General features: G+C 46.7%; 1 protein-coding gene across 2 annotated transcripts in view; it reads left to right on the forward strand.

Moving 5' to 3' along the window:
• The first annotated feature begins 4,165 nt into the window (after positions 1–4,165).
• TMEM94 (transmembrane protein 94) overlaps positions 4,166–13,880 on the forward strand; it is a 42,349-nt gene continuing 32,634 nt past the window's right edge. For both annotated transcript variants that reach the window (XM_054393805.1, XM_054393806.1), the window contains exons 1-2: positions 4,166–4,219; positions 13,463–13,582. In XM_054393805.1, coding sequence (XP_054249780.1) covers positions 4,166–4,219; positions 13,463–13,582 — 174 coding nt within the window. The remainder of the gene's footprint in view (positions 4,220–13,462; positions 13,583–13,880) is intronic.

Consider the following 13,880-nt stretch of genomic DNA (forward strand, 5'->3'; position numbering starts at 1 on the left):
CTGTGTAGGCTGTGAAAGCACCAGCAGTGCTGCAGCCCTGGCAGCACACACTGGGGACACTTTCACTGTGGGCCACTGTCTTTGGTTCATCTTACTCTTAGGACATTCTTCATTGCACAAGGCAGGAAGAGTGCATCAAATTGCTGGGCAGTAGCACGCACAGTATTGTAACAGACCTTTAAAAGGCCTGCTAGGGAGGTGTCCTGCACAAGGAGATTATGGGGGATCATGGTATTCTGAACTCCTGGTCTTTTCTCCTGACTTCCTGAAGGGTGTTTCCCTTCCTTTCTGAATGGGGATTAAAAATGAGGGCAAGAGATCCATAGAATAGAATGGTTTGGGTTGGAAGGGGCCTTAAATATCATGAAGTTCCAACCCCCATTGTCTGAGCAGGGACACCTCCCACCAGCCCAGGTTGCTCAAGGCCCCATTCAAGCTGGCCTTGAACACCTCCAGGGAGGGGGCATCCACAGCCTCCCTGGGCAACCTGTTCCATTGTCTTACCACCCTCACTGGAAAGAATTTCTTTCTGATCTTCAGTCTAAATCTCCCCTCCTCAAGCTTCAATGCATTCCCCTCATCCTGTCACTACAATGCCTTGTAAAAAGTCCCTCCCCAACTCTCTTGTAGCCCCCTTCAGATTCTGGAAGGCTGCTCTAAGGTCTTCCTGGAGCCTTCTTTCTCCAGGCTGAATAGCCCAAACTCTCTTAGCCTGTCCCCATTGGTACACACAAATGTATTTTACAACTTGCTTTGGCTTCTGAGGAAAGTCCATGGTTTATTGTTGCTAGCAGTGTATCACTTGGTGTTAAGGAGTTTGCTCCATTTTTTTGTGTGTTTTGTTTTTAAATACTGCAGATCTTTATTTCATCCCTTTTAAGGTAGAACTCATCTTCATTGGCAAAGTGCTGATAAAGAACCAAATGAACTTGCTGTGTAACCTCAGTAATAAATTTGATGTGCTAAGGATTATTTTAAAATGCCAAAACCAAAATGAATCCAAGCGAAAACAGCAGTCCCAAATCTAGCTGAAAGCAATCTCTTTGCTCTGATATATGTGTGTGATGAAGAGTTAGCACTCCTGGAACAGAAGATGTGCTCAGGGCACTGCTGCAGCACAGACACCTGTCACTCAGAAGATGAGACCCCTGTCCTCTGGCTCCAGTCAGATAATGCAGCTCTGCTGTCAAAAATGCCTGAGGGTCAGAATTTCTCAGGTGTAATGTAGGCTGTCTTCCAATTTTTGCCAGAAGCCAGACACTGCAGAGAAAGGCAGAGAGTATTTTAGGAATGGTGCCAAAACCTCCTTAAATTGAATGTGCTGATATCTTGTTCTTCCTCATCTTCTCCTGACTTTTTTAATTTTCTCTGTGTTTCTGAAGTGAAATTAATACCTGTGAAAGGTGCCAGAAGCTTTTGCTCTGCGCCCACTCAGCATATACCAAGGCAGACAGCAGCACTGATTGCCACCAGACAGTGTGAGGCTCATAATTTTGAGTTTTTTTAGATGCAGGCTGTATTTGCAGCAAAACAACTATTAAATCTTCTTGACATCATCCATGCCACAGTAGTTACCCATAACAACTGAGCAGTGTAATTGCTGCAGCCTTGGATACAGCCCTGTGCCTCCGGGCCAGAGCCCGGAAATGTGCTCAGGGTGCCTGTGCTGTGCTCCACATTGCTCCAGCTACAGCACTGCTGCTTCCAAGCTATCTTCTCCCAGGATATCTAACAAGAGCTGCAGTCATACCTTTGGACTGAAAAGCAGCCCAAGTCCTTTGCCTCTTCTCATTTGGACAGTAGTTGTGTCTCTTTGTTTTTATTCCCTGCTCTTCTCTAACACCTCATCTCTTCTTCCAAGGGCTTTTCACAAACTGGTCCTTTTTCCACAGAAATCTTTATGCTATAGTTTTTGTATGGGTCTTAGTCTCTGCCTTTATACTCAGCCTTTTATTTCAAGCCCCAGTTTTATCTTCAGATCTCAAGTTTACAGCTTCTGCTCTTTCATTCTGTTATTTGATGCACAAATGTACGTCCAGATGCAATTTTTGGTACCAGTTGGTGTGAGAAGGAATCTACATAGTACAGATCACTGCCCTGCACAAAGCACTTCAGAGCAAGGTCTCTTAACAGTGGAGTAAACAAGAAGAGACAATTTGATTCATTTCCATTTATGTTCACAACCAAAGCTTTACTTCATGAGCTGGAAGAAAGCTGTGTTAGGACTTCTCAACTGCATGAGGCACAAGGGTTAGTCCTGGTGTTGCACTCTCACCAGCAAGTTGTTTTGTTCACATTCATTCAAGTCTCTAGTAGGTGCAAAGCCATGGGAAACAGATCTGGGGGGGAAACAAAGATCTGCCATGGGAAACAAACAAAGCACTGTGGTAGGAGGAGAGTGTTACATGTGTGTTGTGTTGAGGGTCTGTCCATTCTTACCACATGCTGTTGTTGTTGATCCTTTTTTTTTTTTTTTTTTTATTTCTCCTTACTTTTTCCTTTATGTTGAAGCAAGGACGTGAGTAGTTTCCTAGCAGGAAAAGAGGAAGGAAGGAAGAATTGTGCCATTAGGACATTTTGTTCCTCTCTGCAGTTTAACATTGTTGTCTAGGAAACACAATGCCCTGCAAAAGGATGAAGGATGTCTTGCCTCTTTCTCCCCCTGCTTTCTCCTGAAAGCAAATGCAGTGTGTGCTCACCTTCAGCTTTAGCTTTAAGAGCTTTGTGAGGTTACACACCAGTGTGTAACTCTGTGCCAACTAAGAGGTGATAACTAGACCCTGCCTTGGGTTTATTGTAAATAGTGAAAGCTCTTTTAATCTCTGCACTTCCAGCTTTAAACACAGAATATGGGCTGTGCCTCTTTAGGCATCTGAATCTCAGGGAAGGAAAGGAAGTGAAGAGCTTGGCCAGGGAGCTTAGGTGAGTCCTGACACCTTTATGTGGTCTTCAGAGCTCTGAGATGTGCTGAGACTGGAAGCCTTCGCAGTGCCTGTCTGTCAGTTCTGTGCTGGCCAGCTGTAATCCTTGGCAAGCTATGGATGTGGCGCTTGGCAGGGCCAGTTCTTTGCCCTTGTCTATGTGGAATGAAAGCAATTGGTTTAGTGATTGCTCTGCAGAACTGGGAAGCCCCAGACAGAATTGGGACAGCACTGAAGCAGGAGCTATATAAAAACTCACTTATAAAGGTGCTCTCTTGTAACAAGGAGAAAGCATTCCTGTAATAGATGAGAGGGAAGGCTCGTTCCTTCCTCAGCTCCAAAGGCCTTTTTATCCCATTACCTCTCGTTCTACCCAGCCCTTCCCTGTCTGCATTAATCCTTTGCACTCTCTGTGCCACTGCCCAGGTGTCAGTAAATGGTCCCCCTGGCACAGCACATGGCTGTGAAGAATTTATGTGCACCTTTCTCTTTAATTGTGTGCCTCTGGGTATATGCATACTGGATGCCAAGAGGGGCTTTTGCTGCTTTCTTCATCAACAAGAGAAGGAAGGAACACTTCAGACTGACCTGTAACCATCTCAACTTGCCTAAATAGCAAATGCTTATATTTTTAAACTGAGCTTTGATCCAAAGCTGTGGAATCACCTGAAAGACTATCCTAGATTGATGTAGGGGAGTTAGTATTGCTAGGTCTCTCTGTCTCAATTTAGTCTTTTCCCTTGCCCTGCTCAGGTGTTCCTTCCCCTGTAGTGTACTTGATAGCACTTTGTCCTGACTGATTTGCCATCTGCTTTTCCACAGCCCCCTGTCTGTCAGCACCAACCTTTGCTGTGCATGCATATGCAACTCTGCAGGCAGGGAACCCAGGGATTCTGGCTGTGTCAGCTCCATCTGATGAATGAACCATTCTTACAGGCATCTGCTGCTATCCTGGGCAAACTTTCTTCTCTCTCTGCCTTTTTCCTCTTCCCCCCCCTCTCCTCCTCTTTCTCATCCTCATCCCCCACCCCCATCCACCGCCTCCTTGCTGGATCTGCAGCGTGACTGGGAACAGGCTGAATTAATCAGCAGCCTGGTGCTTCACTCTGCTGCTTCTGTCTCACTCTCTGCAGCGCTGTGCTCTGCACAGTCTTGCTCTCTCTCTCTGCCTCTTTGCTCTCTCATTTTTTGGAGGGCAGCAGCACTGCAAGTTGCTGGGGAAGTTGCACAGGATTTTAGCCCAGATGCTCTTCAAGCAGGCTGATCTCTGGATCCCCCGCCAAGGCAAATGCTGCAAAGTAAGTTTCTCTTCCTTAGCACCTGCATTCAAAATGGCTTTCCCTCTCTCCCTCCCCAGCCTGCATCCTGCCTGATGTGATGGTGTGTGAACAGCTTTGAGGTTTTGGGCAAAGAGGTTATGGTAGGACATGAGGCAGTGAATAATGGTTTTAGCTAGGGAATGGCCTGGTGTTGGAGGTGGTGGGGAAAGAAAGAAAGAAAGAAGGTCTGCTTTAAAGTGCAGATTTAACCCTAGAACCAACAGGAGAGGCCAAACATGATTTTAGCTTCTGACTTCTGCTTTGCTGCCCCTCTGCCTCATGACTTGAATTTGTTTGTTTCTCCTAGGGGCTTTGATCTGTGGCTGTGAAAGCTCCTTATCCCCTTAAAACGTGTCACACAGTACACCTGCTAGTCTGTGTCGTAATTTTAGTCCCCAAAGTCTTCAGCTAAGTGGGGATAAGAAAGAAGCTAACAGGGTTTTGAAAGATGTGCTGAAGTTCTGTGGATTTCTGAGCATTGCTGGCCTCTGGGAGGGGATTAGCATCCTCTGGAGTGAGTTCTGCATTGGCATAAAGCAACATGCTGTGTGCTGAAGCCAGAATAAGTACAGACCCCTAACTGCTCTCTGAACTTGGAGGAATAATGTAACTGGATAAATTACAGTAATTAAAGCTTGGTAATTACATAGTACAGGTGAGCTTCAAAGCACTGCATAAACACTGCCTCATCCTGCCAGCAGCCTGGTGGGGCAGGTAACTATGGTTGGGGATTTGCTGCTGCAGACAGGACCAAAGAGACAGACTGAGGAATGTACAATGCAGACCTTGCTGTTACCTGGGGAGCTGTCGTCTCTCTCTCTGCTGTTGAGCTGCTGCTAGCTGAGGGAGAAGCAAAGTGCTGGGCTTTGCATTACCCATGTAGAAAGGTTCGTTGTGCCCTCTTCTCATCTTACTTTGTGCTTTATTTGGATGTCATTGGATGAAAATGGACCCTGCTCACACCAAAATGCAGTGGTGAGTCAGTTGGCTGATTAGTGTTGCTTTGGCCCAGTCTCAGAGATCTGTGCTCTTTCAGCCATGTAAGTCTGAAGGGCCTCTTAGTGAGGAGCTGCTGGGAGCCTCAAAACCAGTGTCCAGACTGGAGTCCCCACAGGCACTCAGTTATGCAACTGCAGGAGCTTTTTTGTCCAGGGGCAGGGGGAGGTCTGGGCTGCCTTTCATACTGTGGCTGCAGATGGAGGAAGGAGACAGCTGTTAACTGTTGCTCTGTCTATTAATTTGGGCACTGCTGTGCTGAAGGCTTTGCTTGTTTCATTTGATTAGAGACCACCAACAGCTGAGCTGTGGCTGCCAAGCTCATGTCAGGTGGCATTTAAACCAAGTTTGCTATCTGTGTTCATTGTATTTTCTGTACCTTTCCTGGCACATCCAGTTTTAAAGACTGTGATCCCCACAGAGCCATGACCTGCTTGATGGAGCTGCCTGAACGGTGCAGCTACAGACTGATACCTTCATTTCTTTCTTCTGTGCTTTCCAGTAGTGTTCAGATGAATATTGTAATCCTCACAACAACTACACTTGGTAGCCCCATTATAGAGGTGAGAAATTAGGGTGCAGAGGAGCATCCAGATTGCACACTGTCATGCAGAAATCTGTGACAGAAGGAAAACCAGAATCCAGCTGTCCTGACAGTTAGTCCAGAGTCTTAATCAAAAGATCATCCTGTGGAGCAGGAATGTGTCAGGGTGAAGGCCTGGGTCATTAGAGAAGCACTCTTGCTAGGAGTCAGACCTCTTTTCAAAAGGAACCAGGTGAATACTAGGGAAGGCAAAAAGCATAATCAGGACCAAGGCTGTAGGTGGTAAAGGGAAACTTTTGCTCAGAGTGGCCTATCCATGAGCTTTGCTGGCCACATCTGGATCATTCTGTAGCACAGATATGGCATTTCAGTCAGTCTGAGCACCAGCTCAGCAGCTGTGGTTGGACAGAGCTGTAGCATACTGATGTATGATTTGCTTTAGAAGAATAAATCCCTCTCTTGCACCTGCCTGCTAAGAAATACTGCTCCAAGGAATTGTGTACTGTCATGCATATGATCACAGAATGTTAGGGGTTGGAAAGGACCTCTAGAGATCATTGAGTCCAACCCCCCAGCTAAAGCAGGATCATCGAAGGCAGGTCACACAGCAACACATCCAGGTGGGTTCTGTACATCTCCAGAGGAGACTCCATAACCACTCTGGGCAGCCTGCTCCAGGGCTCTGTCACCATCACAGGAAAGAATTTTCTCCTCATGTTGAGGTGGAACCTCTTGTGTTCCTGTTGGTACCTATTGGTCCTTGTCCTGTCACTGGTTGGTACCCATTGGTCCTGTCCTGTCACCACCAAAAAGAGCCTGGCACCTTCACCTTGACACCCACCCCTCAGATACTTATAGACATTGATAAGATCTCCTCTCAGCCTTCTCTTCTCCAGACTAAACAGCCCCAGCTCTCTCAGTTTTTCTTCACAGGAGAAAGTGTTCAAGTCCATCATCCTTGTAGCCTTTGTTGGACTCTCTCCAGCAGATCCCTGTCTCTCTTGAATTGGGAAGCTCAAAACTGGGCACAATATTCCAGGTGTGGTCTCACCAGGGCAGAGTAGAGAGCTCTGCCATCCTCTCCGATGAGACTCCAAACCCCCCACTTATTCTTATCCTAAGCAAGAATCTGCCTTACCACACTAAATGCAAATATATTCGGTGGAGTCACTCCTTCTCACCTTTTTTTTTTTTTTCTTTTAAGTTGTGAATAATTCCTACATTTCAGGAGGTGCAGTACCTGAAGTAGATTAATAGCCAGCCAAATGTCGTTGTCAAAGGAGAAACTGCCTGCTTTTCCTGCTAAGGAATGCAAAGTAGCTCTCAGAAAAGGGAAGAACGTTCTGCTGCCCAGCTTCCCACCTCCAACTCTTTAAACCTGAAAAGCAATTGAGTAAAGGTGTTCAAAAAGGGCCCTAGTGAGTGCAGCCTGGAGAGAGGGAAACAATCTGACAGCTGCCTCTTAGGGGCTTTCCATACCATGGAATCAGAGGGGTGGATCTGCAGTCTAGGGAAATTGAAGCTTCTAGCACACCTTCTCTTATTTGCTTAAACAATCTTTGTAAAGACAATTAGATTTAAGTGTACAGCAGTCTGGGTGAGGAGCCTTTACTCTGCAGCAGACTGAATCCACAGAGGATGATTCAACTCACGTTGGTCTGTAAAGCAAAGAACATATTTGTGCTCCAGTATTATTTAAAAAAGAAAATAATCCTTGGCACCTGTGATATAGCAGCACATGTTATATCAACATTGACTGCTATAGCAAACAAATAGGCTGCTGGAGATGTGTAAAGGCTGCTTGAAAATCATGGAATCACAGAAACATTCAGGTTGGTAAAGACCCTCAGGATCACCAAGTCCAACCCAGAACCCTACTCTACAAGGTTCACCCCTAGACCATAACCCTGAGCATCACATCTAAATGACCTCTAAGCACATCCAGGGTTGGTGACTCAACCATCTCCCTGGGCAGCACATTCCAATCTCTGACCAGTCTTGCTGGGAAAAAATGTTTCCTAATGTCCAGTCTAAACCTACCCAGTCATAGCTTGAGGCCATTGCTCTCTTGTTCTATCACTAATTACCTGTGAGAAGAGACCAGCACCAGCCTCTCTACAACACCCTTTCAGGTATTTGTAGACAGCAATGAGGTCTCCCCTCAGCCTCCTCTGTTTCAAACTGACCATCCCCAGCTCCCTCAGTCGCTCCTTACAACATTTATTCTCCAGGCCCTTCACAGCTTCCTCGCCCTCTGTGCTGGCTCCAGCCACCTCCACATCTCTCTGCTATTGAGGTTTCCAAAACTGAACCCAGTACTTGAGGTGTGGCCTCACAAGAGCTGAGTACTAGGGGACAATCACCTCCTTACTCCTGCTGGACACAGCATTTCTAATCCCAGCCAGGATGCCACTGGCTTTCTTGGCCACCTGGGCACACTGCTTGCTCATACTCAGCTGCTTGTCTGTTAGAACCCTCAGGTCCCTTTCTGCTAGACAGCTTTCCTGCTAGACACTACAAGAGGATGTAGTTATGCTAATGTGTTGCAAATGTCTGTTTAGGGACCAATATTAAGACTTGGATTTATCTGTCATTGTGTACATGCATGTCACCTTAGTGTTTGTTAAAGGGTATATGGTGTAGTATCATCTATTAATGTAAAGTCAAGCCCTTGTGCCTCCTTTCTTAAGGTTTTCCTTTAAATTTCACATAGCTGGAAATTTCCTTTTTCCAGCATAATCAAGTATTGTGGAGATCAGCAACTCGCTTTAGTAAATACTCCTTAAAATGTCTGTGTTAAAACTTTACTCCCACTGCTCCAGATATATCCAAACAAGTCCAACAGGCTTCAGACCTCAGACTTGGAGCATGGGAGAAATTTACATTCCTTCCTCTTTCAATGTGACAAGGCATGGTGACAATCTGATTACATCACGACCCTTTGCCAGGGGATGCAGGAGAAAGAATAGCCTTGCTGTGTCCTATGCACTTAAACCTAAACAGAAACTGGTACAGTGATAAAACCTTCCTTGAACCCTCCTGGGTGTTTAAGCCTCTTCTTGGTGTGGAGATTGTCAGTAAGATTGCTGCAAACCAATGCACTGCTGAGGCAGAGCAGGCTTAGGCTGGGTCTTAGGAAGAAGCTCTTCAGTACGAGGATGGTGAGACTCTGGAGTAGGTTGCCCGGAGAGGTTGTGGATGCCTCCTCCCTGGGGGTGTTCTCAGCCATGTTGGATGAGGTCTTGAGTAGCCAAGTCTGGTTGAGAGGTGTCCCTGCCCATGGTGGGGAGGTTGGAGATGATCTTTAAGGTCCCTTCCAACCTAACCATTCTATGATTCAAATGTTTTGTGTCTGTTTCTGACCTGTACACATTTTGACCTCTGTTTGTTTGTTGCTTTTGAAGGGAGGAGCAAGACCTCTGTCTGTTATCAGATAGCAGAAAGTGTGGGAAGAGCTGATAACCTTGTAAGATATCCTTGAGTGATTCTAAGTGTAAAAGGACAGGTTGGGAATTTCAGAAGAGATCAGGAACCAGTGGTGATTTCGTAAGGATGTGTAGCCAGTGGTGAGTTGTGTAAGGGTGAAGGTGGGCTGCAGAGCATCACCTACATGAGTAGGTGATACTCAGGAACAACTTCACATTATGGGAGGAAAAATCAGAAGACAACAGTTCTTTACCTCTGCAACCCATGAGGAAGATGACAGAAACATTTTCTCTGTCACTCAGCATTTAAAGAGGCTTCTAGATCACTGGACATTTGCCCACTGATTTCCTACTGTCAAACCAGGGAGGGCAAAGAAAAGTCCACAGATTCTGTGGCTCTCTGTCGTTTAGCTCTGAGCAGCTTCTTGTCTCCTTCCTGAGGAGCCAAACTGGCTCCTAAACGTGGGTGTTTGCTAGATCTAGTTCAGGTTCCCTTTCCTGAACGTTTGCAGGCCAGCTAAGCAGTCATTTAACACACAGGATATTTACTGAAAGTGAAGAAATTCACTCATCTTTTCAGCTTCCCGTGCAATCCACACCTCCCTCTAGAAGACAAAATCACACAGACAAACAAACCCTCCTGCACTGGGTGGTTTTTCTGCAGATTACAGCTCTTGAGGGCTGTGGTGTTGTCCTCAGTGCAGAGAGTTGCAACCATCCTGTGTTTACCTGGCTATCATCACGCCTCTCAGCCCAAGGCTGTGATAGCCAGGGCAGGGGTCAGCTCCAGAGGAGACCTAAGTGCACTTAAGAGACTCACCAGCCTCAGGGCACAGGAAAAAGCAACTGCTCATTTTCTCCTCAGGACTTTCTCCCTTTAGGCACAGGCAAAAGGAAAGCAGAGCCTTTTAAAATGCTTCCTGAAACTCACCAGGGGTTTGCTTTCACTGTAACCTGGAATTTACTGTCTGTTTTCTTCTTCTATCTTTTCCTTTTTAATTTTTTTGTTCTTCAGAGGAAGTCCTCTGCTAAGGCAGCAGGGTGGGAAGGTGTCTCACTGCTTTTGTTTTGTCCTGAGAATTTGCAGATTACTCTTTGAAAGCAACTTTCAAAGCAAAGATGGCAATGCTGAGGGCTTTATTAATGAGCTGCCACCTGCTGTAAATGGTTTCTTCACCCTGGGGTGCTCACCTCCTGTTTTGTGGCAGGAAGAGCACTCGGAGCTGATGAAAGGCTGGACTGATCCCTCTGGGACAGCTTTTTTGCCATATACAAAGGTTTACTTTAGGGCATTTGAAAAATGCCTCATTAGCAGTTGCTGGCTTAGAAGGGCAGTTCTTGTAGCAACCACCTAGAGCTGCCCTTTGGCAGGAGCTCAGGGTGGCTCTTCTTCCCTGTCCCTTTCATTCCTTGGTTCCAAAGCCTTCCCCTGGATGCTCACCAGCAGCTGGTTATCCCAGTCAGCCTCTCATCCACATGACTGCAGTGTTTGTTTACCAGGCTGCCTCTTGCTTTGTCCAATACTCCACATTTTAGGTGTCAGGATGGGTGTTTAACAATCCCTGCTCTTCCTGCTCTTCTTCCCCAGCCTTGTCACACTCTGCACTTGTTCTTTCTCACTTGCTGTAGCCACCTTCCTCTGTGGCTGCTCTTGCCTGGACTAATCTATGGCAAAGCAGTAACTCCTGTGCAAAGATTGGAGCAGGTGTGCATGAATTTCAGGAACCTTTTTGATTTCCTCTGGATTTGCTGCCTGCTGTGATGTGGCAGTTCCTCTTTCCAGGCTCTGTGTGACTGTCCTAGATGTTGGCATTAATTGCAGCTTCCCTCTCATTTCTTCTGTAGCTCTTGATGTATCCATTGGAACCAGCTCAGTGCCCAAGCAGACTTTGCCTTTCAGTTAAAATCCCTCTTTCATTCCTCCTTTTTATTCTGTGGCTTTTATTTATCCATCTGCTTTCCCTGGGTTGGAGAGGAGGGGTGTTTTTGTGGGTGCTTTGCTATGCCCTAAACAGCCAAGCAGTCAAGAGAGAGAGAGAGAGAAACTTTCTTGTCCTTTGCTCTGTGTTGCTCTCAGACACTCCTGTTTGCAGCACTCCTGTGGTGCAGCAGCAGGTTTGTTCTGAGCTCTGCTGCCTGCCATCTTCTCTGCCATCTTCTCCTCTGGGAGTGCCTTTGAGAGACTCCTATGTTTAGTGCTGTGCTGATGTTACCTGGGCTGCTTCCAAGAACAACACAGAACTGCTTCCTCTATTCCTAAAACTGACACAGAGAATGAAAACTACAGCAGGATTATTTTTAGTTCTGTAAAAGTGCAGCTAAAGCAGCATTGTTGGACTCTGCCTGGCCAGAATTTGCTGTTTCAAATTGTCCCTGATAGGTGAGGAGTGTGTATAGCAGATGGTGGTTTAAAGAGCATCTGTCTTGCTACTCCTTGACTCTTACGGATTGGACCACCAGTGCAAATGAGTCTGAAGTCCAAGATGAGTTTCCAGTAAGCATTCATCATGAAACCACTCAGTTAAGGAACAGGAAGAAAAGTGCAGATGATAGCTGAGCTGCACTTGCAGAGCTGGGTGTGGGCATGCAGCTCCTGAAGCGCAGAACTGCTGCAGTTTGAGACCATGGTGGATTTGGCAGGGATGAGCTTTGCCTCCTGCCTGAGCTGTGTCACACTGATGGGGACCAGAGGGGAAAGCTTCCTGCCTGCTTTGTGTTCAGCAGTTCTGTGCAGAGTGTGATACATCTGAGCATTTCTAACCTGCAGGGTATCCCATGTGCTGGACACCCTCAGCATGGTTCTATTTAAACATGAAATGCAAATGAGAACTTCTCTTGACTAGTTTCCTGATATCTGCTGTAGACCTTTCATGAACACCTGCCACATCTGGAATATTGTGTCCAATTCTGGGCCCATCAGTTTAAGAAAGACCTCAGGGAACTGCTTTGAAGAATCCAGTACAGAGCCACAAAGATGCAGAAGGGAGTGGAACAGCTCTGTACTGAGGTAGCTGAGGCTCTTTAGCTTGGAGGAGCCTGAGAGGTGCCCTCATTCATGTTTAGAGTGTTGGGAGGATGGAGCCAGGCTCTGCTCAGTGATGTCCAATGACAGGAGGAGGGGCAATGGGTGCAAGCAGGAGCAGAGGAGGTTCCATGGGGACGTAAGGGAAAACTTTTTCACTGTGGGGTTGCCAGAGTCCTGGAGCAGGCTGCCTAGAGAGGTTGTGGAGTCTCCTCTGGAGATATTCAAGACCCACCTGGATGCATTCCTGTGTGACCTACTCTAGCTCTGGCAGAGGGGTTGGGTTGGATGATCTTTCAAGGTCCCTTCTAACCCCTAGCATTCTGTGATTCTGTGACACCTGCCAGCTTTTCCTTGTTGGTTCACTTTCAGAGATCTGGCAGCCAGGGTACCTGAAGAGTCTGTGATTTGAAAGCAAGGGAAGTGCTTGTGTTCTTGCCCCAGAAATGCAAGTGGTTACCCCACTACTTGTTACCAGCACCTTATGGCAGTGTTTTCCAGGTGGCAGCTCCTGGGTTATGTCCTTTCAGGCTGCTGCCTCTTGGCTGACCACAGAGGGAGCAGTGTTCTGGAGTCTGTGTGCTTCCTTCGAATCCAAATGCCTCCCTTGTATGCTCACACAATTCAGCACTTCAAATTCTAGTGCTTTCTCTTCTAAAGGAAGAGTTGATGCTGGAGTCAGGTCCCTTCCTCAACTGATCCATGGCCTACCACTTAAATTTGGGGGCTTTCAGTCAAAAGCAGCCACAGAGGTACTTGGTAAAAAGCAGCTGTGAGAATCAGATCCCTCTTGTTTAGAATTGCAAATTCTCTACTGCTGTTTGCATCCTGTGTCATTAAAATTCTGCTGTAACTGTGTTGAGTTGTCTCTACAAGCTGGTACCAGTTCCAGCCTGTGTAACCTTGGAGCTGAGCAGCGTCCCTGTCCCTTTGTATTGTCCTCAGCCTCTGCTGATTAGAATCTTGTTTCACAGAAGTGACTTGGTATTGTGCTTTGATAAAGTATTTATCCAGCACAGTCAGGACCTGTTTGTTTACCTGATATTATCTAAGTGCTCAAATTCCAGCCAGCAGTCTAAAGTTCACAGGAGGGAAGATGATTTCAGGAAAATGGAGAACCAGGCTGGTGGTGATGAGTGCAGGGCTTTCACAGCAGAGTGCTCAGTCAGCCACCAGGAAAAAGCCTAAAAAGAAATTAGGACAGCACTAACCACTTTGTTTTTCTGCCACCTCAGGATGAGATGACCTCAAGTTTGGGCCTTACCACAAAGAAAGCCCTCACGATCCTGAGAGACCAACTGTCAGCACTGCTGGAGGGGCATCAGAAGGAACGGAAAAAAGTGACTTCTTGGAAGGTGAGGCAGCAAACAGCACGAGGCTGGGCACTCAGTCTCCCTTTCTTAAAGGGAAGCTGAAGGTGGAACAAGGGTTGGTTGCATTCCCTCACAGACTGCTGCTGGAAAGTCAAGGCCAGGTTTGGTGAGGCCTTGAGCAGCCTGGTCTAGTGAAAGGTGTCCCTGCCCATGGTGAGGGGGTTGGAACTAGATGATCTTTAAGGTCTCTTCCAACCCAAACCATTCTATCGATCTATGAATTCCTAAAGTCCTTGGGATAAAGGCAAGGAATCTACCCAAGGATCAGCCTGGAGAAGAG

Source organism: Indicator indicator, chromosome 29 (genome assembly GCF_027791375.1).
Source record: "Indicator indicator isolate 239-I01 chromosome 29, UM_Iind_1.1, whole genome shotgun sequence".
NCBI lineage: Eukaryota > Metazoa > Chordata > Aves > Piciformes > Indicatoridae > Indicator > Indicator indicator.